Here is a 27,451-nt window from a genome sequence, read left to right as displayed (position 1 = left end):
ATAAATAAATGAATTAATTCCATCAACAACAAAAATAGGGAAGGTGTAAGATAAATAGTGGATTCAAAGTGCATCATCTCACACCTCTAGCGGAATATAAATCATAACTTTACGGTCGCGTTAAACGAGAAATTTGCATAGGTAAACAGACCGCTCGTCATTTCGAGCAACCGGACCAGAACGCGGCATAAAAGCACCCACTATTCTTTCCTTCCGGGCCGTCAAAGGCCAACGTTAAGGACGGCACCAGCGGTACAAATGGCGAAGAAACCAAACCGCGGAAAAACAGCTTTCTAAGCAATTCCGACGACAATACCCACAAGCTACTTCCATCGGTCGAATGCAGGAAAGAAACGAGCCGGCTGAATAATAATACGATTCGAATTGACGATAAAAATTTGAAGAAAAAAATGGTGCGGGCGATATAATGACAATATTCCAGTGATTTCCGACAGGGATTCAAGATGAAGGTGCTCTCGAACACTTTGGGGCTCCTGATTAATTTCGTTATGGCGCCGTTTACGTCTAATTTGACGCAGTCGTTTCAAAATGTGCAAAAGAATATTATCGAACCGGTGCAGGAAAATATTATAAAGCCCATAGCTACAGTACCTTTGAATTTGATTAGGAATAAAGTGACATGCAGTGCTTATGTTTTTGAAGTTGGTGAGTAGATGCATTTTGAGAATTTTCCTAGCTTGACCATCCAACTTTTTCCTTCCGTCCTTCGAAATTAAAAAAAAAATATTTCAAAAAATTGACTGATGTGCCTAGATAAATATACGGTTGTTTCATGAGCTGTTTCCCATAGCCCTAAATGGTGGTATGAGGGTCATCTGGTCCTTTCAGAAAATTTGCCCTTTTTTTACCCAAAGGCCATTAGTTTCGGAGATATAAGGTGATTCATTTTGTATTTCGGCTTAAATTTCCGATATCCATAACTTGACAACGAGTGGTCCGATTTTGAAGAAAATTTGTGGGCTCGTTTACTTCCATTAGCCCTTTTTAAAGGCTCATGCCATTCTAAGATTATCAGGACAGAACTCAAAATACGGAGATTTATTTTCCAAACATCAAAATCAAAATTTTTTGGATCAGTTAAAAACAATTGTTTTCAGAATAGAAAAAAACATATTTTTCTCAATCTAACTCAATTTTCACTTCGCATGGCATACTTGTGCCAAAAGAGAAACAAACGAAATCCATAAATTACCCTGTATCTTCGAAACTAATGATGACTCTCATTCAACACTAGCCTATGGGCCCTATGACCAACCACTCGTGGAACACTCTGTAGAGGGTGCAAATGAATAGCTATGAAAAAATTTACCATACATTCTATGGAAGGAGGCAATAAAGAAAATGTTTGGTCAGCAATAGCTGAGAACATTTAAACGTTCTTAATATTGATTTCATCGAAAGAAGTGCAGAAATATTGTTGACAATCGTAAAAAGTGAAATATAGTAGAGAATGAATTAAAGAAATCGAGAACTGCAGGATTGCCTTCTTTAAGAAAAGGCTGAATGAAAAATGAATTCATAATTTTCACCGTTCTTTTTTTTACATTTCACAATGAAAATTTTTGCAGAATATAAAAAATTACATCACCGATATGAGACTGATCAGAAAATTTCAACGAAATATGATGATGAACCATCAAAAAACAATCATGAAACCAAGTGTGATAGACACTCAAGTACAACTTGAAAAACCAATTAAATTGAACAAAACAAGTGACTTGAAGACATCCTTCACCTTCAATAAAAAATCCCGTTTTTACGTGGAAAATTACAAGAGTAGATTATGATTTAGTGAATGCTGCTTTTGGATGTAGATAACCAAGGTAGTACTTTCCATACTACAAACATACAATACGCCAAATTAATTTACATGTTGAAATTGAAAAAGTATTTTCACGCAAAGTAAGATTATTTTCAGACAATAGTTTAAAGTTCAGCAAACTTATAGAAGAAAATTTCAAATTTTTTCATGAGTTTACAATTAAACAAAAATTCAGTCAGAGTGAAAATTTCAAGGTTAATTTTTTTATGTCCATTCTGAAAGTTCATTGTCGAATATATGTCTATGACTCATACAAATTACAAAGTTAAAAGAAGCACCTTTTCCTTCACCGTTTCAACCGAATCGACTTTAAAAGATACAGGCTGTTGGAAAACCATAAAAAATGTTATTTTTAGTTCTCACAAACGGTGTTTCGAATGAAATGAAAATCGGAATATAGTTTTTCATTTATTTGATGAATCTTTTTCTAACACAAGTTATCAATTACGTCTTCCAGTTTTCTCATAAAAATAATATACCAAAAATTAAAAGAACCCAAATTTTGAAACTAAGTTGGACGCTGTCTAATGAATATTTGGGCGTTTTCTAAAATAAAAGTATTCTTTATATTTTCTCGTATGATGCACCGTTTTCGAGTAATTTGACGTTCAAAAATGAAAAATATCTGCGATTTTCGGAAAATTGTGAACTTTCGCTGAATGCAACTCTGTTTAAAAGAGCCACAGATGTGTGTCACAGATTTAGGTAGTTATTCTGAAGGTTATTTTGTTTTTCCAGGGGTGGCACAGCTCATTATGAAAACTTAAAATGGCTATATCTTTTTATCAGGGCCGAATCCGAAAAAATGATATGGAAAAAAAGTTTTCCCTTTGACCTCAAGAATCTTATAATATTTGTACGAGTCGAAGACTCGGCCTGTATAGTGCATCAAAAGATTGGACAGATATTCACCAGTGAAGAATTCGTCCTATTTTTGAACATGAAACGGTATTGAAAAAGTACAAACATGGAATTTAATCATTGTTCAATCAGAAATAGTTGAATAAAATGTTTGATTGTTGTAGTAAAAAAAAGTATTCAACGAATTGCAAAAAATTACACAACCTACAGATATACCTATTTCACAAAAATCTCGATTCGAATAAAAATCAACCGTTTTCAATTCCCAAACCCTCTTTCATTTTATACTAATCTTATTTTTATTCAATCTGCGTTCCGCCCATTTAAAATTAATTGAAATATGCATGGATTAAAATGAAGACTGCAAACTTTTCAAACTGCTTTATTATCTCTTTATCCAACAGTAATAACTTCTTATTTCCATGAATACTTAGGTTTATATTGGGGTGCATACTTTTTGTTTGTGATCGATTCCACAATCAACCAAAACAGTTGCAAAAAACCAATACCATGCCCATAATTTCCATGATTTCTAGAGACTATATTTCTCTTGAGAATTTGTTTGTTTTATTTCCCAATAACACATCTGGAAGGTTGGAATCCAAATTATGTTCCTGAACCATGAAGCCGGTATCTTGTTTTTAGAATGGTTCGATTAAGAATAAATTAGGGAAATACGCCAATAATGTTGCATCGAATTTAGAGTGAACGATAATAATTTGTCCTCACTTCCGTGATTCTCTACCTACTTTAAACATGAAAATTGGTTATTTATATGCATTTTTTGTGTATCCTCTGCCATTAAATGATGAGTGGTTTAGAATTCCGATCTGTTGTGATTCATCCTTCAACTATTCTTCATTTCGTCACGTCAATCAAAACCAATTCACATATAAAATATTGGGAATACACGAATATTCCTAACAATTTTTGTACCCATCTTGAAATTGTGAAACAGAAAAGTTTTCGAACATGAAAATTGTATGGTTTTTGTTTCTTAAAATATAGACGAGTTGTTAAATCTTTTATTCGTTATAACTAAATTTACATATACCTATTCTCTGTTTCTTTTTATAGCTGTAAGCCTTTCTTTTTCGAATGTTTTTGATTCAACAGTGAACTACATTCCATTTCCTATTTAATTACTGTGTCAGATAGTCGGATTAATTCATTACCTCACAGTCGGTCACAAAATAATAACTAACAGAGACAGAGAGAATATAATACCTACATATAATTGGAATATCAGTTCCATTGTAATATTATTTATAAATATGTGAAATTTTGTTAGATTCATGTGAAAAGAGTGTCATCGCTTGTTTATTAAACAATGAATTTTATTTTTATTCAATTCAGCACCTCGTATGATGAAATCCTTGTTTTGCAAGTAGAATTAGGATGTGAACGAGATAAAACACGACAGCTACAACAAATGCAAGTATACATATACTGGATTTAAAATTCATAACTGGTTTAAATTGAATTTAAATTTTCAGTTTTCCCGAAAATTCCAAAATTTCCTTGCCATATACTCAATCAATTCTCAAATCGAATATAAATGCAATTTTGCTATTTTACACTGCGCAAAAAAATTAACGCACATTCTGAAAATCTCAATTCTAATGGAAGTTAACTCTACATTGACTTTATAACTTATTTTTTATGTTCTCTCGGGAAGGTTTTGAACGAAACAAGACACATTAAATGGAAGAAAAATTCAGGATTTCACCGAATCTTATGTGAAAGAAGAGAAATGAACAATTTTCAAAATACTGAAATGCTGATAAGTGATTTAATACTTGGTATTTCCACCCCTTGCGTTAATTACAGCTCGGCAACGACGGTTCATACTCAAAATGAGTGATCGTAAAATGTTCTGATCTAATCCTTCCCAGATTTCTCCGAGTTGGATTCCTAAGTCATTAAGAGTAGCTGGATGATTTTCTGAAATTATCAGCCTTCTATTGAGGTTGTCCCAAACCTGCTCAATCGGATTGAGATCTGGACTTCTTGGTGGCCATTCCATTCGAGAGACTTCAACCTCTTCAAGGAACTCCTGAACGATGCGCGCTCGATGGGGTCTGGCATTATCGTCCATAAAAATGAAATTTTCACCAATGTATGGGGCAAATGGCACTACATGCTCTTCAATAATGTTCCTTATATACTTATCAGCATTCATAGCTCCATTATCAACGACCACTAGGTCTGTGCGAGCAGTCAAAGATATTCCACCCCATATAATAATCGATCCTCCCCCGAAACCAGTAGTATTCAGGAAATTGCACTGAGCATATCTTTCATGTGGACGTCTATAATCTGTATACAAGGGAACGTCGATCACAATGTTAGAGGCAGAATCTAGACTCATCTGTGAAGAGAACTCTTTCCCAATCGGCTTCTTCCCAATGGATATGCTCTCTCGCAAAATCCAAACGAGCCTTTCGATGGGCTGGGGTAAGAGCTGGGCCTCTTGCCGCGACACGAAGCCTTGAATCATATTCTCTGAGGCGATTTCCTATTGTCTGAGTGCTAATTTGCACCTCATGAGTTTGCTCAAGCTGAATTCGAAGGAGGCGAGCGGTTGCAAACCGTTGTCTCAACGAAGAAACTCTCAAGTAACATTCTTGAATGGCAGTTGTTATCCGTGGTCTACCCTGTCCTGGTCTTCGGACATTCATACCTGTCTCCCTGAATCGCTGCAACATTCTGGACACACTTGTATGGGAAACTCCAAACCTTTCTGCAATTCTTGTGTATGTCCACCCTTCTTCTCGCAAAACTACCGCTTGGGTCAAATTGCGTGTTTCGCGTTGCATAGCGATCGAGTGTATGAAATCAAACGAAAGAAAAACTATTGATCACTAGAATTGATCGAGAACAACTGATTTTAGAATGGAGCCAATACATTCAAAATCTGATAATATCATCTTTTTTTATTCCTGCTGGGAAAAAACATCTGTATTGAAGAAAACCGTTGAAAGTGGATAACATATGCATGCATAATTCTGATAAAAATAATAATCATTGAGATCACCTTCAGTAGAATAAATTTGAGATTTCCATAATGTGCGTTAATTTTTTTGCGCAGTGTATTTCGAAGATTTTCTGACTCCCACTAAAAGAACCGAAACCGATTTGTCTCCCCCAAATTCTCGAAATAAATCTCTGTCGAATTTCCGAGGAGATTTTCCCCAGGCCAGCAAAAATTATGCGTCTGTGAAGCATAAATAATTTTAGGAAGCCATTATAATCCGAAAAAAAGGTGCCATCGATGAAATACGACCTGGCAACTGAAATCCTCCCCATTCTATCCAGATCCCATTGTTCTCTGTCAGTTTCTCCCTCGAATCCTGGATTGGAATAGATCAGACACGTGACAGGTTCGAGAAGAGCAATATTCTGGACTAGAGTTGGGATCGTATGGATAGAACAGGTTATTCGAAAATAGTTACACCTCCGAAATCATGTTAAAAGAACTTTTTGTTCTACCTGTTGAACTCACTTGAATAATATACAATGTGATAAGAAGGGAGCAATGAATTTAAATGGCTTTAGCGAGTTCAGAACCCGACCTGCCATCGACTATTTACTTGAGAACTAACGGATTTTAGTCGTTACCTCCGAGAAGAATCATATCGGAGGTAACGCTTTAGTCCGTTATTTTTATTACTTGGATAAAGAATGAAACTCAAACTATAGATCAGGTGAGATTGGATTAGGTTAGGTTAGGTTTTGATCAAATTTAAGGTCACCTAATTACTTTTCGAAAACGTTCTGACTGCAACATATTCGAAAAAATTATGCAAAATTACAAATAAAACTTTCTGGTACACTTCGTATGTATGATGACTTCTGGGAATATTAATCTATTTTTTCGTCGACCTGAACATAATTGACATTTTAAGACGACTATTTTTGAAGGCACGTACTTTTCGTCCTTATACTGACATTTTGCTGCACCAAACACTTTTCGTCCTAAGTAATATTAGATTCCTGGGCAATTGAATCAATTTTGTGAATACAGAATTCGTTAAAAACATAAGTGCTTGTGACAATAACTGTCATTTGCTGTTGTCAGATTAATTCTTTACGAAAATGATAGCGATATCAGTAACACTTCTCCAGGGCTTAGGACCTATACTCCATTCACTTTTATTTTAGTACTCGGTTAGCCATGGAAATTTGACACATTTCAATCTGTATAGTACGAAAATGTGGGGTTAGGACGCTTGTCAAAACATTTTTGGGTTTTGAATCAATGCTATGTTGCCCGTTCTACGTAAAAGATTCTGTTAATACGTATTTTATCACAATGTCGAATGTTTTCGGAAAATAGGTGTCAAACATAATTGAAGTTCATACAAACTGATTGAAGGCATACCAAATCCAGTTATTCGCATGGAAAATACAAGAGATCAGTATAATATCATAATATGCACTAGCTTGAGGAGAGTTAATGTTCGTTATCTTCTTTGGCTAAAGTGAATACGTTACATCAGTTGTAGATTTCAAAAATATTAACCCGAAGATAAAATGCATATGATGCAGTGGTTGGGAATGGGTATATCCCGAAGGAATTAACAGATAATTACAAGAATGTTAAATTCTTCAACAAAAATCATCTTACATCAATGTAAGTAAAAGGAATTAAAAGTTTCAAGTCAAGATGAACATTACCTTTGAACAAAAATTTCACACGAATAAACAATAAACAGGACAACTGGCTTAATACATTGATATACTAATAATAATTAGGTATTTATTAAGACATTTACAATGTATAGGACAAGTTAAAGGAAAAATAGAAAAATCAATTTTTGGGAACTTATTCTACGATGACATTCATCGAAAATCCTGTAATAATTTTTTCGCATTAATTCACTCAAACATAAAATTCTCTAATGCAACCACTTTTTTGGGTCTTCTAATAGAAGAAAATTTTTTGTCATCCTCTTCATTCACAATATTTCTGATTGTGGAAATACTCATCTGAAATATAAGTCGTTTAGATTCAAATGAAACATTATATAAATTCTCTTACATTGAATATGTTCGCTACCGTCTGACGTATTGTGGATTTTAGAATATCAGGGTATAACTATTTGAATGGGCGGACCTGAATTCTATTATAAATAGCACCTCCTGAAACCCTGTCTCTTTTTTTCAATCACTTTCGGCATTCTCGTAATGAAAATTTATATTAGTTTTCACAACGGCGTTATGACATTAACGACATTTCATGAGTGCCAACCTTACTCCGCTCTAGTTACAAAAACTAATTATTTCTGGGCCAACCGACTGCTAAAATAAAAGTGAATGGAGTATATTTCGATGCATATTTCATTAAAATGTCAACAGAATAAACGAAACTATACCTTCTCTAAAACCATAACTTGGATACTCTTCCAAAGAAATCGAAAAAAGGACAAAAACTTACTGGAAAATTAAATTTAAAACACTTGTATCATTACCTATCATTTCAAAAACAAAAAATTAATTTTAAATATCGACTGAGGATAATATTTCCAATTGATGCTCCATTATATTACCTTCCGAGTATAAATTGTACATTTGAACTAATTTGATGGGATACCAATTAGTTTATTTCCATGGAACGTGAACAAAGTCATAAAAAAAATTCTTCAAATCTGATTTTTGCCGCACTGAAGTCTGAAGAGTCTAAGTAATCTCAGGCTAACAACCTAACATATTTTTAGAAGATATTCTCAAAAATCATATTACTGATAATTATCAGATATTTATTTTGAGCAACCACAGCTTTAAAAATTATTGTTTTTTCGTGCTGTTTCGTTCTAGAGAAACAGAACAAATTAAAATAATGAAAACACCCTTTTCTTCATATTCTGACTAGTAGTCTAACCATAGTACAACCAACCCCAGAAAAAAAATGATTTCAATATTTTCCTTTTCCAACTATTGGTAATGTGTAAAACGGTTCAGTTATTCCAGGAATCTCGTACTTATCCAGAAAGTTCGCATCTTCGCCCAGTTCCTCCGGTTCATGTTTAAGGGATGAAGTGTTAATGGGGAGTGACATATATTGTCGTTTGTTGGAGAAGTGGAGAAGGATCACACCTAGAATTGAAAAGGAAGTTCGTTTTTAGACCGAATTCATTGGGAGTTGAGAGAGTCTACGGTCACGGAAAGTTTGGAAGGGAAATGTTTCATTAACAAATGGAAAAATTGATTCCCCAGTCTTCGTTTCGTGATGAATCGTCTATCGTTGGAAATTGCCGAAGGAATATTTTAACGTCTGAGACATATAATATATTCAGGATAACTGAATTTGACTTAGGACAACCCTAAAACCATGCGGTGAAAATGATCGAGATTTGGACAGAAATCTGTGCAAAAAATCAGCGAAAAGAAGTCCATATGTTTATTTATTCGCTGAGTATTCTAAGTACCGCTAGATTCGGGTGACTTGGGACAGTCCGGTAACTTGGGAAAATTACCCCCTTGCAGATTTCTTTGTTTCTTACCATCTATTAGTGCAGGGACAAACTCATAAGATTGTATAGCATCTTATCGGTTAGTTTAACAATTAATTCCTGTTGAGTTTGCCGTGACCAGAGCGTTTGAATTGACAGGAAAAATTAACGGATTCAGGAGAGTTAAAGCGCTTTTTTATGGCCCTCAAAGGCGGATTTAGGGGGTGGGCACGTGTCCCCCCCAGACGGATGGATCTTTCCATACATACTTGAACTTTTTAAAATAAAAGTGAAGTTCATTTCACACAGTTACTGTTCATTTTTTTGCTCGTCTGTCCGTTGTGCCCCCCCCCAGAAAAAAATCCTGGATCCGTCCTTGAAGGCCCTTATACTTCTAGTGTCCTGTACATGTGTAATTTTTTTTCTGGAGACGTGGGATATTGGGATATTAGATATGTCATAAAACAAGGATGATTACAATTCAAACGGCAACACGGATCTCATTAATCAATTTTGTTGTTTCATAGGGTGACTTGGGACAATGCCGAATATATACAAGCGGCGCATTGGCAGCAGGAAATATGCCGATTTTTCGCAGGATATTATTATTTACGTTATTTCCACAAAGAAGTCACCAAAGAATGAAAGAAATCAAAGCTCCCTTGTTTTGTTCAGTTTTTTTACATTTGAGTTGCAATATAGTTATTTTCGCTGTAATATGGGTTTATCATTTAATTTCCTTACCGAATTTCAACTATACCGGGTGTCCCAGAGCTTTTAGGCCAGCAGATATCTCAGTTACCTGCGGAAAAAAAAATTGAAAAAAATACTTGTCGTAGGAGACCATACGCTCTTTCATGCAGCATAACAAAATCCACCCCCTGACAAACAACCCCTGAGAAACAACCCCTAACTTTTGTTTTTCAAATGGCACCCCCATGTTTGTTTGGCTTCAACTGACAGCTCTTTTTAATTCTCAATCAATGATATATCATAATATGTAGTTGTAAAGATAGTCACTCGATAAAATTGAATTCGTTAGTGGGTACTGTTAATTGGACTGATCGAATTAGTCCACATCGTAGAGACAAGAAAAAGTGGATGTTGAAAAAAAAGAGTCAATAAAATGTTAGAACTTTTTGTGCTTTGTTTTATTCCTACGGTATCGGTATCTTTAGTATAATGTTGCAGTAACAATACAGCTGAGCGTATAAATTCGTATTTCATTTGTATTTTTATTTTCCATAATTCTGCATGACATTCTAGCTACCATGATACATCATTGAATGAGAAATGAAAAAAACTGTAAGTTGAAGCACAACAAACATGGGGGTGCCATTTGAAAAACAAAAGTTAGGGGTGGTTTCTCGGGGGTTGTTTGTCAGGGGGTGGATTTTGCTATGTTGCATGAAAGAGCGTATGGTCTCCTACGACAAGTATTTTTTTCAATTTTTTTTTCCGCAGGTAACTGAGATATTTGCTGGCCTAAAAGCTCTGGGACACCCGGTATAATCACAAATTCTAATTTTTCAAAACTATACACCGTTCCAAGTGACCTATTTCATTTGAGAGTTGAGAAATCAATGGATTTTAACTTGTGTCCCAAGCCTCCCAACTCGGTGGGTGACTAGGGACAAGTATATTTTTCGTTTTTTAAATTTATATCCGAATTCTGAAGCATGGTATATATCCTAATCAATAGTCTGAATCATTAAGCATATTTGAACCTCTTTCTCACATGGAAATAGGTCACCGTTTTTGAATTATGACAAGTTGTCTTTCAAAATCGTCCCAACTATTGAAAGATAATAATAAGTATCTGTATTTTTAGTTTTCCTCCAGTCTATAGTTTAGATGAAAAATCTGAATGTATTCATAAAAAACGCACTCAATTCAATATTTACAAAGGAATTGATGATCCAAATAATTCTTTGAATTTTTCAACATGGATTTCTGTTTTTACACCTATTTTCATCATACCTATATCTTCTATCAAATTATACCGTCTATTCACCAGCAATAAAGGAGCTATTAAACAAATTATCATCATGGAAATATTCAAATTGTTCGAAAATTTGAAGGTAAAATTCACAACCTGAGAAATAGACAAAATTGTGTACATTCTTGCTGGTGTTTCGTTTTAAACAACTTCGTATAGTCTTTGAGTAGTTGTGAATTTCAAGAACTTTATACGTTCAAGGATGAATCGGCTCTTTCAATCAATAACTTAAATAAGAAATATACAGAGTGAATAAAAAACGCGGCAAAAATTTATATCTTCAAAATTTACTATGTTGTAAGACAAAAAGTTCGAAGAGGTCAATTCTTATTCTGAATTACACATCTTTTCATGTTACATTGAGGAGTTTTTTTTGCAAAAATTTATTAGGTAGAAATGGAGAAACCTTTTTTTTGTTAAGAACGATCTGGTCATCGATGGCGTTTTCTATTAATCTTTTTTATCATAGGTATGAAATGGGTGAACCTATTTAACTCAACTACCCTAAAATCCAGTAGAAAAGGGAATTCAAAATAAAATTTGACCAGTTTGAATAATTTTCCCAGAAATCAGTAAATATCGAAGATATGATACCTGAGCGTTTCTTTTCATACACTCTGGATACTCTGAAAAACAGAAAAATCGATTCAAATTTTATTTATATCTGTTCAAGAATTTAATGAATTTGTTAGGAAAATGTGTAAATAGATCGTTTTCTTCATTTCGTGAATATAAGCACGTCATATTATGAATAATTATCCCTTTTCAACAAAAATGATTGTTTTGCATTTGTTCCATTAACTTGGCAGACATCCGTAACAAGAGAAAGCATAACATATAGGTAATATAGCATAACATGTTGCATAATGAGGAAGGACAATCTAATTGCCCTATGAATTTAACAATTTGGTTATTCTCAACCAAAAAATTTTTTGTTGAGATAGCCCAAGAAGCAGCGATGCAACCCGTTTTCTTTTGCTACAATAATTTCAGCTCAACCCTGAATTTTTTTCCCAATCATTTGATTTGAATGAATTTATAGATTCCTTATGTATTTCTGTCGAATTTTTGTGTGAATATTATTCTCATAACATACTATAAAAATAATTAGGAACTTTTCAAATATTTTAATACCTTTCGGAACCACATTCTTAACACAAATTCAACAAGTTGAAATACCTCTTCACTATTTGACGATATTTATCATATTATAGTTAGCACGATATCTAATTCTAGGCGCCTCCCATGATGTAGAACAGGTTGGTAGTTTGGATGTGTAACATCGCATGACTGAGCCAATAGATGATAATCAGAGGTCAAATTGGCCATGTCACTTTTCATTTTTCACCCTTCAGATGACAAAGGTATTTGGCACGAGCAAAGTCATACATTCGATTTTGTTTCACCTCGAGAAATATTCGGAGATGGTTATTTTTACTGTTTATTATAGTTGTAACTCATGTATTTCGAAACTCTATAAGACATCTTGTGAAGATAGATATTTTTCATCGGATCATAGACAAAATAAAACGCAGAAAAATATGCTATTCAGATAAAATGAGGTAAGTTTATATCTTGGGCAAAAAAAATAATACTATGAATGTTACAAATTTGCCCTGGATAATAATTTTTTGTTACATAGGCAGCGTTTATCAGATTGAAAACATAATATATACCATAATCATAATGTGAATTCATAAATTCTTCCATAAAAGGCAAAGTTGAAGAAAGACGTAGGTAGACCATTTCCATCAATAAATAACTACTTCATCTCATGAATAAAAGAATAGGTACGCAAAATAATATCCCAATATTCAGCGTTTTAATCTAATCTAAGATACCTACAAAAAATGTGTTTCTAAATGATTTTACAAAAGGAAATACGTACAGCATATATCGGTATATCTCTCTTATTTTGAGAACTACAGACTATAGAGTTTCCAATTTCAAGAACCACCTGCCAAGCTCAGTATAATTGGTTGTCAAAACAACCATTATTTATAATGCTATATTAAATAGTCCTACCAACTTGAGAAAAAGGTATGAACAATGTAGGTATATCAAATAATGGTATCCATTTCGAGCAATTTCTTTAGTTGATACGTTTTATAACACACTACCTATCGATATTTTTTTCATCATTTTTATTGGTTACGGTTAAGTATGTATTAATTGAAACACTGATGGTTTTGAGTGGATTGTTCGAATATAAAGAATTTTGGAATAATTTCACACTTTTTGTTTTCTGTTTACTGTATTTTCATTTCAAATTTTGAAACTATGCAGCTTTGAAGTTCTCAAAATAAAAGACACAGATCTACAGGGTGGGCAAAATTCGTTGTCTACTGAGGGGATCTCGAGAACTATAGCAGCTAGAAGAAACCGGAAGGCACATTCTATAGCCCTTTTTTCATGACTAATCCAAATCTGAAAACGGAATGGGCCTATCATTATTAGATTTCAAGTTATAAACACAAATAGAGATTTTGACGATTCCGAAAAGTTCTCATAACTTTTTTGTCTTTGAAGTTACAGATCTGAAACTTGAACCTTCTTATGCACTTTCATATGTAGAATCTACTGACAGAAGATTTTTTTTCCAATTCAAAAATAACAAATTCAATAAAAGTTTGCATTAAAAAAAAATTAAAGTTAAACTAATGATTCGAAATGAAAAAAAATGTTGAGCTCATCAGTGGATTCTACTTAAAAAAGTGCCTGTAGAAGGTTCAAGTTTCAGATTGTAACTTCAAAGACAAAAAAGTTATGGGAAGGGAGTATTCCAGGAGGCTGCTTTTTCCGCCATTCTTTGTTTCTCCGAAAATGAGGTCGGAAATGAGTCATCCGTTTTCTTCTACCTGCTATAGTTCTCGAGATCCTCTCAGTATAGGCAACGAATTTTGAATTTTGCCCACCCTGTACATATGCATATTCGAGATCAAACCAAAAATTAAAAAAATTACAGAGTCCCATTTGAAAAAATTAAGTTGCATTCAATATGTTGCAAAAAATTTTTGAAAAAGTTCATTCGATTTCGTACAACTTTTGTTTGAAATTTTTTTATGTATTTCTTTTTGTATTAGATTCAGAGGGGGTAAATTTATAGTGAAGAACCCGGTTCATCAAACATTCTTTGATGTTGAGAACATAAACATAACGTATTGAGAAAAAATACAACTTCTTTGCCTATTCGGGTTGAAATTTTTATTGGGAAACATATTGGTCATAGCAAGTGTCATCATATAACCGATACATTGATCAACCTCGCCTTTTTATTCTTCAGGGGGAAACGACATGCAAATAACGGCCATCCCCAGGGGAAACTGCTGGAACTGCTGCCCCGTGAACCTGAAGCAAGACGTTAGATTCCTCCTTTACGCGAAAGATAGGCCCGAAAATGGCACAATCATAAATCCCATGGCGAGGCCTGGGGCCCTCAGGGCCGCTGGTGTGGATCCCAACCTACGTACGACAATCTACATCCACGGGTTCTCCGAGCTGTCTCCAGGAAAGAGCGGCGAAGCAATAAAAAACGGTGAGAAACAACTGGAGAGTGTTGTATAATTCATCGTGATATTCTGATCCCGCCTGTCAATTTTGTTGCGTTGCCTTTTCGACAGGGGAATGTCAGAATTTTACGGATTCTGGGCTTTATGTCTCTGTGATTTATCTTATGTTGAAGCCGAGGATCATTGGGACGTTATTGGTAGCTAGGGTTTGGAAAAGTAAAATCTGTCTACTCGTAGATTTGACCTCAGCTTCAAGATCATTATTTTCGTATCTCTGGAGTTGCAGAGATTTGAAAGCACTCGTTCAATTCAAATTAAATCAGTAGTTATTTAGCAAACATTGGAAAAAAAAGATTTGCTCGAGATTGTCAAGCTTATGAGAAATCGTACGCTGCTCTACAATTGATAGGGATCACTGATTTTCCATCAATTTATTCCAAGAATATTCACTCCAAGATGCATCAAAACAATACAAACCTGCTCTACATTATCAATTGGTTGTTCTATGGAGAAAAATTATCTAGATATGTCTGCTAAGACATACTCGATGCAAGATTTAATAGATTCTGAACTGAAAAATTCAGTCCACTTCTTTATCGTGGATTGAATTTTTCTCTCAGCGCAAGGGGGTGTAATGAAGTTTCATTAATTTTCGCAAAGGTGTACCCTCAATTTAGAATAATTTTTAATTGAAATATTTTTAATTTTCAATTCGGGATTCCGTTATTGTTCGAAACCGTAAACATTCCGGACCGTTTTTATTAATTTTTCAATTCTGAAAAACGATGTTGCACCTTGAAAAACATCCTGAATTGGGAAATAACCGAGTTTTTGGTCGCTAGTACCGATAAGCATCTGAGACACATTCCGTTTCCACCCCCCAGCGGTGGGTACAAAAAGAGATGTCCCCCTGCTGGTCATTCATTCTGATGAATTCTGAATTTTGATCGAGTCTGTGCCGAATAGTACAAGAGTTTAGTGGCAATTTGAAAAGTAACATCTCCGATTTTGAATCAATCTTTTGGATTATTCTATCCGAGTTTTCCGAAAAGTCATTCTCTAGACGAGTCGTCCAGAGTCTAGAGCGACAGAGAGACAGCACTCCGTATTATTATCTAGGATACTCAGCCTCCATCCTCACCCATCCTGTGCCACACTTTGGGTCTACACCTACTGTTAGTACGATTTCTACGCTGGTGTGAAAACCCGAGGGGAGCAGAAAGCACTCAGAGGTGAACCGCCGCATTTCTGTGCGGTCTTGCTCAAATCCTAATCTTGCTGAATCCGAATCCGTAACACCCGTGGAGCGTTTGAGATCGGACTCCCTTTTTTCCGTTCAAGTCACTATGTGAATTCACCACCTGTTCATTGCTATTTGTATGTAATTTCGGGAAAAACCCTCTAAGTTGTGTAAAGTAGACTGTTTCGTTTCAACCCATTGCACTGTGATTTTCACTTGACTCTATTATCTCCCTGTAAATCGGTGGATTTTAAGAGTTGTGTAATAGTTCGTGTTCGTATTTATTTATTACGAGGCAACGAATAAACTTTGTTAACTCAGATTTTGACTTTTCAAGTTAGCGATAACCCTCTAGATAACATGGAACCTTGTCTTCGACTTAAAGCGACCAGCGTAGATTTGCTATTTTTCCCTTCCTATGAGAACACTCTCATTAGAAGAAACTCATTTTTACTTCTATTATCTGATCAATTTGAAGTAACGGATTCGCAGAGAAATAGATGCTTCATTACCAATAATTAACGATGTCCATTAGTTCTAACCAATTGTCAATAGACCAATGATGTAATTGCGTTATCATCTGTAATTAATTTTCTGACTAGTTTAAAAATGTACGTTCAGCAGATGGTACAATTACGGAGCTTGTAAATGATAATCATTGCAAGTATCCTTGTCCAATATAGCACTTGTAAACCATTGTATTTACTCAAGATTCAATTAATATTCAAGTAAATGGAAATTACTAAAACAGTCAAGGATGGTTATTATTGAGAAATATATCATCTAATAATAGTGTATATATGTATATGTATATATTTCCTTGTGTTTCAATTTTCCAATATGCGAAATCAGTTTTTATTATTAGAATTTTTCATATCTTTACCGCTATCTTCGTTTTTTATTTTTATCATACATATTGTAGATCCTACAATATGTCAGCAATTTTGAACACCAAAAATAGGCGCCACCATTCCCATAGCAGCTTTAAAAGCGAAAATAGAAGTACTCAGAATACTAAAATTTCAAAAGCCTAGATTCATTGAAGGAGAGCGATACAAATTTCATCGTTTTGAACGAATTCTTTCCAGCCTATCTTGCCAGACCTGAAAAAACAAACTTCCTCATATTCGATTGGTCCACCTTGAGTAGTTTTCCGTGGTACACTCAAGCCAAGGCCAACGTGAAATTCGTTGCCAAATTCCTCAGCAACTTCCTGGAAACTTTTCACAACAGTGGAGAACTGCCCTTAGAGCACGTGCATCTTGTTGGATTTTCACTTGGTGCTCATGTTGCCTCTTTCGCTGGGAAATATTTGAGGGGAGGCTTGAGGATAAAGAGGATAACAGCTCTAGATCCTGCATTTCCAGAATTCTCAATACAAGGTAAGGATTTAACTGACTATGTACAATAAAGAAATTATCACTCAAAAATAATGTTTTCAGATTCATGAAAAATATTTTTATTTGGCGTATCAACATAGGAAATTAAACCGATTGACAATTGAAATATAATGCTCCACAAGAGTTAGGGATATCGTATTCAATCGTTTTCAAAAGTATGTAATCTTCGAGAAAATTGCTGTAAAATCATTTAAAACTCAATAACAACTTGAATCGATCCAATAAAAATCAGTATGAGACATTTCGTCAATCTGGTCGCCTTTTTTCTGAAGTTTGGTTCTTTGCATATGCTTCAGGAATGTTTTTATTTTGAAATGAAGTCAGTTTATCAACGGCTTCGATTTGAAACGAGTTTTCTGAAAATGTCAAGACGTAAATTAACAAACGCTGAGGCTAATAGGGCTATCGGAATGCTACAGGCTGGCCTAACTCAGGTTGTTGTAGCGGAAAGGCTCCAAGTCAGCCAAAGTGTGATATCTCGACTTTGGAATAGGTTCAGGGAGACAGGTTCCCTGTTGGATAGACCAAGGCTTGGTGGGCGACGAAGAACAACACCTGCTCAGGATCGTTTCATCACCGTTTCGGCGAGAAGAAACCCTACATCTACGTGTAGAATGCTACGGAATACTCTTCAAAATGCAGATGGGGTCCAAGTTTCAATCGAAACCATCAGACGACGTTTGAGAGAGGTGAATCTAGGTTCTAGACGTCCATTAATAGGAGTTCCATTAACACGTGACCATAAGCGTCAAAGACTGGATATCAGTTGGAACGATCAATGGCGTAGTGTCCTTTTCACTTATGAATCCAGATATGGACGATTTTCAGATTCTCGAAGAATAAGGGTATGGACAATCCCACGCATACCCCGTAATCGTCGCTATGTTCAAGAAGTCCATCCATTCCGGGGGGTAGTGTTATGGTATGGGCCGGGATATGTTTCAACGGGCGCACAGATCTACACGTCTGGGAATATGACCGCCTTACACTATAGGGAGTATGTCATTGACAATGTTGTGCCAAATTTTCACGCTGGTATTGGTGAAACTTTTCAATTTGTAGACGATAACGCTAGACCGCACCGTGCAGCCATAGTTGAGAATGCGCGCGAGGAGCTTGGTATTCCACATTTACCAATACCTCCGCACTCACCAGATTTGAATTGCATAGAACATGCATAGGATATGCTTCAAAGAAGATTAGATAATCATCAACCTACCCCAGAATCCTTAAATGATCTGAGAGAGCTTCTGCCTCGTTTATGGAACCAAATTCCTCAAGAAATGTTCAACAACCTCGTATGTAGAATGCAAAGAAGATGTCAAGCTGTTATTGATGCCCGTGGCGGCCATACATTGTATTGATAGTCTTAAAATACTTGAATTCTCCGGGAAGGTTATTTTAATCGATTTTTCTTGAGCTGAAGGCTAAAATTAATTTGCATTGAAAACATATTAATATGAATTTTCATCACAAAAATCTTATTTCAACTATATTTTTTGCAATTTAAGTCAATATCCCCAACTCATGTGGAGCAGTTTATTTTAATCATGTTCACTGTCTACTATCAGATTTAATAAGTTCCCAGTACTAGTTTGATACAAGGTTGTTGGGGTGCTGCTTTTGTACCATCTATCCAAACCAACAAATAAGATATCAGACAAAAACAGAGTAACTTTCAGAGTAATCTACTTATCGTCATTGTATCAGGTAATTGATGGGCGACGAGACCAGGATCGTTGAAAATTCGTGAAATTGCTGTGTAGAGATACTTTGTTTGAGCCAATTCACCGAACAATATCCGATTATCATGGGACAATATTTATTTACGTAAAACGAAGCTCATTATGTGAAGTTTTCCATGCATCGTTTTGTTACGAAGAGATAAAGCAAAACTTTCAGACTATGTTGTCAACTCCCTAGAAGTTTTTGTGTTCAGCATATTATGCAGGTACTTATAAATTCTGAGCACCTTCGGAACAACTCAGCTGAAGAGATAAAACTAAATTTCATGCAGCCGTCGTGGAGAGAAACGTGAGCAGCATATGGAAATTATTTTGATTGGTTTTAATAAGTGGAGCAAACAACATATTTCGGGGTATTGGAATAGCTATGTAAATTCTGATATGTGTCTTCTTTCATCCTTGTTTAGGCTTCTGTTGAACATACAAGTTTATTCGAAAAAACAGATACGGCAAGAGATTCTTGAGCTCTCATTTAAGGGAAAATTTATTCAACGAGAAGTGAGAGGTTTCAGAAAAGTCGAAAACATCATTTTACTGAGATTTATTCCTCTCAATTTGCAATGACTTGAAGAATTCGAACTAAAAAGAATGGGGTAGCTCGGAATCAAACCAGGAGCTATTAATTATATTCGGTGAAAAACCAACCAGACCGACGGATCGATAATTATTTGATATTCGGATTGCAAACAGAATTAAATCCTCGAATCTCATCAATATTTCTTGCTCGGTTCCTAATCCCATTAAATTCAGATGAAGTTCGTTTCCATAACGAGTTTCAGATTATCTTCCCTCAGTTTCCCTCCAAAATTTTCCGTACGCTTGGGGGCATATATCGAAACACTTATTATTTTAAATGATTAATAATGGTTCTCACAGCGGGAGATTAAACTTGAATGAGAAGAAATAGAGTTCTTGGATATTTCTGATCACGAATCAAATGTAGTATTATTACTGAGGAAATTTGATAGTGACTGACAGAAATCCCTATCCAAAAATAAGTATAGCTTGTCCTATAAATTTAAGGTTAAGATAGATCACTTCAAAGGATAGAAAAACAGCAGCCAACAAAGGACCACCCCTGGAAGTTCTGACTAATTTCTAAGTCAAAAAGTTGAATTGGCGTCGTGACCAGGACATTGTCGCAGGTAATTGTGGGAAACAGAGTTATACCGCTCATGTTCGATTTAGGTAAGGCCTTCGACACGGTGAATCGGAGAGCATTCTGGAAAATCATGGGACGCCTTGGAGTACCCGAAAAATTCTTAGCAGTGTGTAAAAGCCTCCATACCAACAACACCGCTAGAATACAGCGTAATGACCCTACAACCGACCATTTCTTAATCAACTCTGGAATAAAACAAGGATGCGTGTTAGCGCCTTTACTGTTCAATATTTTAGCCATAGCTGTCTCGATAATTGATAACATGAGTATGCCTGTAAGAGGCGTTGTAATAAGATTCAGATTTGATCGAGGCCTGTTTAACCTGAAACGCCTCAGAGTAAAAACCCGTACAAATAAAACGGAACTTCAATATGCAGACGAGTGCGCACTTATCGCTAGCAGCTTAGAGGATCTGCAGATAATGATGGACACCTATAAACATATATACGAAGCTTTAGGCCTTAGACTCAATATTGACAAAACCAAAATCCTGCTAAGTCAGCCAGAAAGACTTCACACAGATATCAGCCTGGAGGATGAAACTCTAGAACAGGTCGAGCAGTTCAAATACTTGAAAAGCTCCATGAAGACTAGGCCTAACCTATACACGGAAATATACAACAGTATCAATTCGGAATCACGGGCATTCTGGAAGCTAAAGGACAGAGTGTTCCAAAATCACGACCTCAATCTGAAGACTAAGACAGCTGTTAACAAAGCAGTGGTCCTCCCAACGCTTCTTTACGGAAGCGAAAGCTGGACGCCCTACAGGCGACATATTAAACAGCTTGAGCAAACGCAACAACGTCATCTAAGACAAATAATGCACATCAGATGGTTCCACAAAGTTTCAAATGCAGAAGTCTTGCAGCGCGCGAGTTGTATAACAATTGAGACTCAAATAACGAGGGCCCGACTCAGATGGAGCGGCCACATTCTGAGGATGCAAGACACAAGACTCTCCAAAATAGCTGCTCTGTATGGCGAATTCACAGAGGGTGCTCGAAAACCAGGAGGCCAATATAAGCGGTTGAAGGATATACTGCATCAATCCCTAAAATCAGTTAATTCCAATCATAACTGGAAACAACTAGCTTTAGACAGATCACAGTTGAGGTCTTTAGTCCACAGTTATAATGGAGACTCGAGAAGAATACAGCGGCGGCCAGATCTGGTTGGTGACTATCTATGCCCGGAGTGTGGAAGGATCTGTAGGTCACGATTGGGTCTCTTCAGTCAAAGGAGGGCACACAGTCGCAAGTAGCCCTAAGAAATTATAAGTTTGATCGCACCGATAGGTTTGTTTTTGAATTTTTTGTAGACTTCTTCCCGGTAACGGGATACAGCAATGAATAAATGCATTATCGTGTACATACTATAGAGTGACAATACAAAAGTTTCAGCAATTTTTCAAAATCCAATTTTTATGAGCTATGAGACCCACCCTTGGCTCCTCTATCGATGACAAATCGTTCAAATGTTCAGAAACGGCCATAAATCCAAAACAAACGCCACAATAAAAAAATCCACGAAAGCAAATACCCCAACGTAATCCGAAAAACCAAACCAAACAATTCATTTCGGATCCAACGCTCCCCAAGCTCCCGTAACCCCCAGAGCCGTCTTTCAATCATCCCCCGCTCGATTCTGGCTATAATCCCCATGTAAATTGCATTTTTCCAGATACGTCCAGACGCTTGACCCTCACCGACGCCGATTACATCGATGTCATCCATACCGACGCGGGAATTTTCGGCATTCCCGTACCCCTGGGGCACGCTGATTTCTACCCGAACGAGGGGAAGGCCCTTCAACCCGGCTGTCAGCCCAGTTACCTCCTCAACGAGGGCAATTTCGTGAACTTGGTCGGTGAGTTGAAGAAATACCTCTGCGGGCTTTGTCGGAAACTTTTAATTCGAAACTTGGGGATGACGAGACTGAAGTTCTTCGTGGCGTTAACACTGCAAACGACTCTGAAGCCCATATATCCCCTATATTGGAAAACACAGCATCCTGTTGTTTATCTTCAGCTGTCTTCTGTTATATTATTAGCTTTATCTTGTTGATGAGCTCTATAAGTAGGTGGCTAACTGCATCTTCTCGTATCTGGATGATCAAGGCTTTCCAAACCACACACGTACGTGGTAACACACGAAGTACTTGTCCAATACTTTTTATGGTGCCATCTTTATCTGGAGCACAAGACGAAAACTTGTGTGAACTCAACTAATAACATGATCGTAATCTCAAAATATTTTCCGATGGAGATCAAACAATCGATTTGCTACTTTTCAGATACATATCATTTCTTTTTATGTCACAAATACATCTCCAAAAGAGCTCATATACATAGCAGATAGAGAGCGGAATCGTCCCAGTATCTACTTCAAGTAGAACGCATGCCTATATCCTAAAGACACAGGTCGTGGTGATGTTTCAAATACCTGTATTGACACCTATTTGAAACATCACCACGATCTGTTTTTGTAGGATATAGGTTTGCGCTCTACTTGAAGTAGATACTGGGACGTCTCCGCTTTCTTTCAATTAGGGAGCGTTCTACATATCAACTGATACATATTGGGGATATAAAAAGTATAAACTCCTCTCATAGTGAAAATATGTATTATATTTGCCTTCGACACCAAACATAATTATTGAAAGGGCATCACTCCATGAGACAAAAATTCCATTGGATTAAATCACTTCAAACGTGAAGCACACTTGATGCTAATAATTGATTTCAAAACACAATTATTACATCCACTTTTATACGACAGTGAAATACCGTAGATTCGAGTGACTTGGGAAGATAGTTAAATTCAACCTGTCATGTTTTCAGAACGGTGACCTATTTTTATCTGAAAAAAAGGTTCGACTATGCTTAATGACTCAGACTATTGGTTAGGATATATACCATGCCTCGGAATTCGGATATTAATTTTGAAAAAAATAAAGTATACTTGTCCCAAGTCACCCACCGATTTGGTAGGCTTGGGACACAAGTTAAAATCTATTGATTTCTCAACTCTCAAATGAAATAGGTGACTTGGGACGGTGTATAGTTTTGAAAAATTAGAATTTGTGATTATATAGTTGAAATTCGGTTAGGAAATTAAATGATAAACCCCTATTACAGCGAAAGTAAATAAATTGCAACTCAAATGTAAAAAAAACTAAACAAAACAAGGGATTTTTTTTATTTTTCATTTTTTGGTTATTTCTTTATGGAAATAACGTAAATAATAATATCCTGCAAAAAATCAGCATATTTTCTATTGCCAATGCGCCGCTTGTATCTATTCGGCATTGTCCCAAGTCACCCTATGAAAAGACAAAATAAATGAATGAGATCCGTGTTGCCGTTTGATTTGTAAACAACCTTGTTTCATAACATATCTAATATCCCAATATCCCACGTATCCAGAAAAAAAATGATACATGAACAAAGTGAAACACATGTACAGGACACTTGAAAGTATAGGGGCCATAAAAAAAACGCGCGTTTACTCTCCTGAATTCGTCAATTTTTTCTGTCAATTCAAACGCTCTGGTCACAGCAAACTAAACAGGAATTGATTGTTAAACTAACCGAAAAGAAGCTACACAATCTTATAAGGTTGTCCCTTCACTCATAAATGGTAAGAAACAAAGAAATCTGCAAGGGGGGTAATTGTCCCAAGTTACAGAACTGTCCCAAGTCACCCGAATCTACTGGTAGCAAATTCATTACGTAGGTATGTTAAATGTATGAGCAATCGTCAATCGTCAATCGACTCTGACGCACCCTGTATAAAGTCGATTGTTTGAAATTGGATAGTTTTTTTGCATCCTGAATTTCCCCAGACATCCAGACAAGCATCTCCTTAGGTCTATAATACATCTCTTCCCTTGCCTTTCCAACTTATAAATTAGGTTACATGAGAATGGACCCGAGGAAAGTTATATAAAACTTTTCTCATTCATTGCATTATTCTGGAACTTTGAAAATTGGATCGTGACTCCTATGTCTTTCCATTTTCTTCTCGGAGCATATAAGGTCGAATCGAAGAGGAACGCGCGTAGACTACTGTGTGTTTCGCTATCACAATAGCATCTTCAGGTCGGTGAAGGTATACTAAGTGATTTGGATTTAAGAACAAATCATAAGAATCAGTTTATCGACCCCCATCAACTCTCGGCTACATCAATTCTGTACCTATTCAAAAAACTCCTCATTTTTTAACCAAAGTTGGAAAAAATTTCGATGGAATCCAATCTCCACTTATCTTTCGAGAATTTATATTGAAAAATAAGAATAACTGCGTTAACACACCCTAAGTCTCTTTTATAAAGTTGTAAAACTTTACATTTCCGATCCGGACGTTCATTAAGTCGGACAATAAGGACTTCCTCAATAGCAGTTTAAGCCTCAAGGGGCTTAACATCAAACATTCTCCACCTGAGACCTTTCCTGTATTAATTCCCTCTTGTTCTGGGTCCAAAAAGCTCAAACAACAAAGTAACGTGGCTGAAGTCTCCAAATTTCAAGATTCCACTCCAGCCAATTCGATATAACCCAATTTCCGTGCAAAATTTGCTTCTCGACAGGAATAAATTAACTTCTGTATCCTTCCTCCGCAGTCGGATGCAGTCACGTGAGAGCCTGGAAGCTGTACGCTGAATCGGTGAGGAATATGGGGGCATTTCCAGCCACTAGATGCAGAAATTGGAAGGGAGCCAACAGACAGTGTAATTTCACTAAGGATACGAATATGGGTCTGGCGAATGAGTGAGTATTTGAATAAAGTTCGGCATATTCGATTTGGTGTAACGATATGCAGTAAGTACTGTTTCCGGTTGCCAGATGCATTTGGGATTTATTGGGTGTAATCGGAAGTAGAACAGGGCTTGATTTGAAGCGAATGGAATTCATTAAGTTGCAAATTTTGAGATTTTCTGGTCAGAAATGCCTTCCAAGATACACCTACACAATCACCATAGATTCACTCCCCAGTAAGGCAAAGTCTGACAGGAATGTCTGCAAAGACAGAAAGTTTCCAAATGGATATTTGAAGAAATAAATTACTCTTTAATTACAGAAAATTTTCAAGTGGCTATTTGGAGAAATAAATTACTCTTTATCCCTTCTACTCGCTTCGTCCAACTCTACAGGGTGGACCATGATAGATATTAATGTCTTGTCTAGGTAAAACTGAACAATGGCTCTGTCACATAGCCATTGATTTTAGCCAGATTTCAACTGGCACATAAGATCTGCCATTTCTATCGCATTCTTTGTAGTTTGGGAGCCGAAGAGGGAAATTCGGGATTTACTCGAGCGTGTCAGATTAATATAAGGGGACATACATTGGACCTTGTAGAGTACCTCTACCAAAAATTCGACCTGTATATAGGGTAAATTGTCTAGGACAGCCTGTCAGAAAAGTAAAAAAAAAAAAACGATCATTGTACATACTCGAGCGTGTCAGATTAAGATATATGTGGTTAATTACATATTGAAAAGTATATATTCTCTTAATCTGACAATTTAAGCGTGTCGAAAATGTGTGGGAGGGTGCCAAAATCGCCAAAAAAAAACGTCACGTGTACATTCTCGAGCGCGGTGTCGTTTTTTCTTATTTTGAAGCTAATGATTCAAGAATAACGGAAAAAATATAATCTGACAGTTTTAGCCAGCCGAAACAATAACAATTGGCCATATGGGTCACAAAAATCAGTTTTTTCGAATTATTTCCCCCCCTGGCTTCAAATCTTTTTCGCATTCATTATAGAAGTTGTAGAGCATAACATTTTCTACAAATTTTGTCCTAAGCAATTTTTTCTACGTTCAAACGTTTTTGAGATATATGGCGATTAATGCGAGGTGTTTAGCGAGATATGCTGAAGCGAAAATTCACTCGTTGGAAAAGAGTACATTCTAAGGTTCAGTCAGAGAAAACACTAAAATTTTCGTGACTTATTTCGAAATTGTCATCATAGAAATACCTTGTCATTTTGACAATTGGATGAATGTAGATTAGACTGGGATTCTACATTGACCTTGCCCTTTCGCATGTGTGGCTAAGCTCCTCGCCCTTATCGCCCTCTAACTCGAGAACGGTTAAGAGTATGTAAAATTGCTTCAGACGAAAGTTATTTAGAATTTCATTATCTACAACTTTCAAAATGAATACAGAAACGAGGTACAGGTATAGATGAATATAAAAAAAAGCATTTTTATCATCTTCAAAGTGTCAGATTGAGAAATCCCCCCTGATTAGTGTCAGATTAATGGGTCAACACGTCTACAACACCGAGATTAACCATCTGTATGAAAATCTGACACGCTCGAGTATGTACAAGTAACGATTTTCAAAGGACTGCTGTGACCTTCCGTCAGGTCCAAATTGTCAGTCCCTTGAAAAGTAGCTTTCTTTGGATCCAATTAACATATCCTCCAAAAATCTTACACGCTGAAATTTTTTTTTTTTACCATTTTCAACTCTTCCGTACGGCCAGTCCCACCGCGCAAACTGTCAGATAAGCATGAATTCATTATCAGAGACACGTAGAGCATATACAGTATCTTAATCTGATACGCTCGAGTATGTACACCTGACGATTTTTTTTACATCTTTGAGACCCTGCAGACGCTTTCCCCACCGCTGAAAGTGCATACATCATAGAACCTTTTTTTCTTTCTACTATCTAATCTTCAAAATCCACTAGGTCTCCACGACGCTCGAGTGAATCCCGATTTAGCATCGTCGGCTCCCCAACTATTGAGGCTCATGTTCAATTTTTGCTTTCAGTCACTCTCATGGAGTCTTTTACCTAACTACGAAAGCGAGTGAACCATATTCCAAGACCGTGGAAGAACAAATTGTTGTATGAAAAAAATTATGGAACAGTAAAGGAGACTGATGGTATTCATAACAGTGAAAGTTTCGAACGATCTGCATTTTTGGTCAGATGCCAGAACTTGCCAAGAGAAAAATGAGCCGAGATATTGTCCTTGTACACAAGTCATTTTTATTTGTGGAGGATCCGTATGAATGAGAAACAAACAACTTTATATTTATCACCGCCATTTTCATGAATAAATGCTATATTTTCTGTACGTGTTTTTTTTTAATCCAGAAATTTTCCAAGCCCATATTTAGAACTTTCAGAGCTGTATGAAATGTCGCTCGATGACTCAATTCGTACATAATCGGATCTTTTTTATCTCTTCGCAATGCCCTACTTATATCAT

At 36.1% G+C, this 27,451-nt stretch overlaps 2 protein-coding genes across 4 annotated transcripts in view; one reads left to right on the top strand and one right to left on the bottom strand.

Moving 5' to 3' along the window:
- Positions 1-27,451, bottom strand: part of LOC123317094 — a 69,275-nt gene that overhangs the window by 18,057 nt on the left and 23,767 nt on the right. The window lies entirely within an intron of this gene.
- On the top strand, positions 196-27,312 carry LOC123317092 (pancreatic triacylglycerol lipase). The gene is made up of 6 exons (XM_044903459.1): positions 196-666; positions 14,442-14,693; positions 16,996-17,289; positions 21,898-22,083; positions 24,838-24,985; positions 27,009-27,312. Exons 1-6 carry the CDS (start codon positions 465-467, stop codon positions 27,088-27,090), a joined length of 1,164 nt encoding a protein of 387 aa, XP_044759394.1. The 5' UTR covers positions 196-464; the 3' UTR covers positions 27,091-27,312.

Source organism: Coccinella septempunctata, chromosome 7 (genome assembly GCF_907165205.1).
Source record: "Coccinella septempunctata chromosome 7, icCocSept1.1, whole genome shotgun sequence".
In the NCBI taxonomy this organism is placed as follows: domain Eukaryota; kingdom Metazoa; phylum Arthropoda; class Insecta; order Coleoptera; family Coccinellidae; genus Coccinella; species Coccinella septempunctata.
This window is presented reverse-complemented; position numbering and strand designations above follow the sequence as displayed.

What these genes read in the sequence shown, in the direction of transcription:
- LOC123317092 (XM_044903459.1), top strand. Translation starts at nt 465, where the DNA reads ATGAAGGTGCTCTCGAACACTTTGGGGCTCCTGATTAATTTCGTTATG. An exon ending in CGGCGAAGCAATAAAAAACG is followed by an intron (nt 14,694 to 16,995) that starts GTGAGAAACAAC and finishes AATTCTTTCCAG; the next exon opens with CCTATCTTGCCAGACCTGAA. An exon ending in CAATTTCGTGAACTTGGTCG is followed by an intron (nt 22,084 to 24,837) that starts GTGAGTTGAAGA and finishes CTTCCTCCGCAG; the next exon opens with TCGGATGCAGTCACGTGAGA.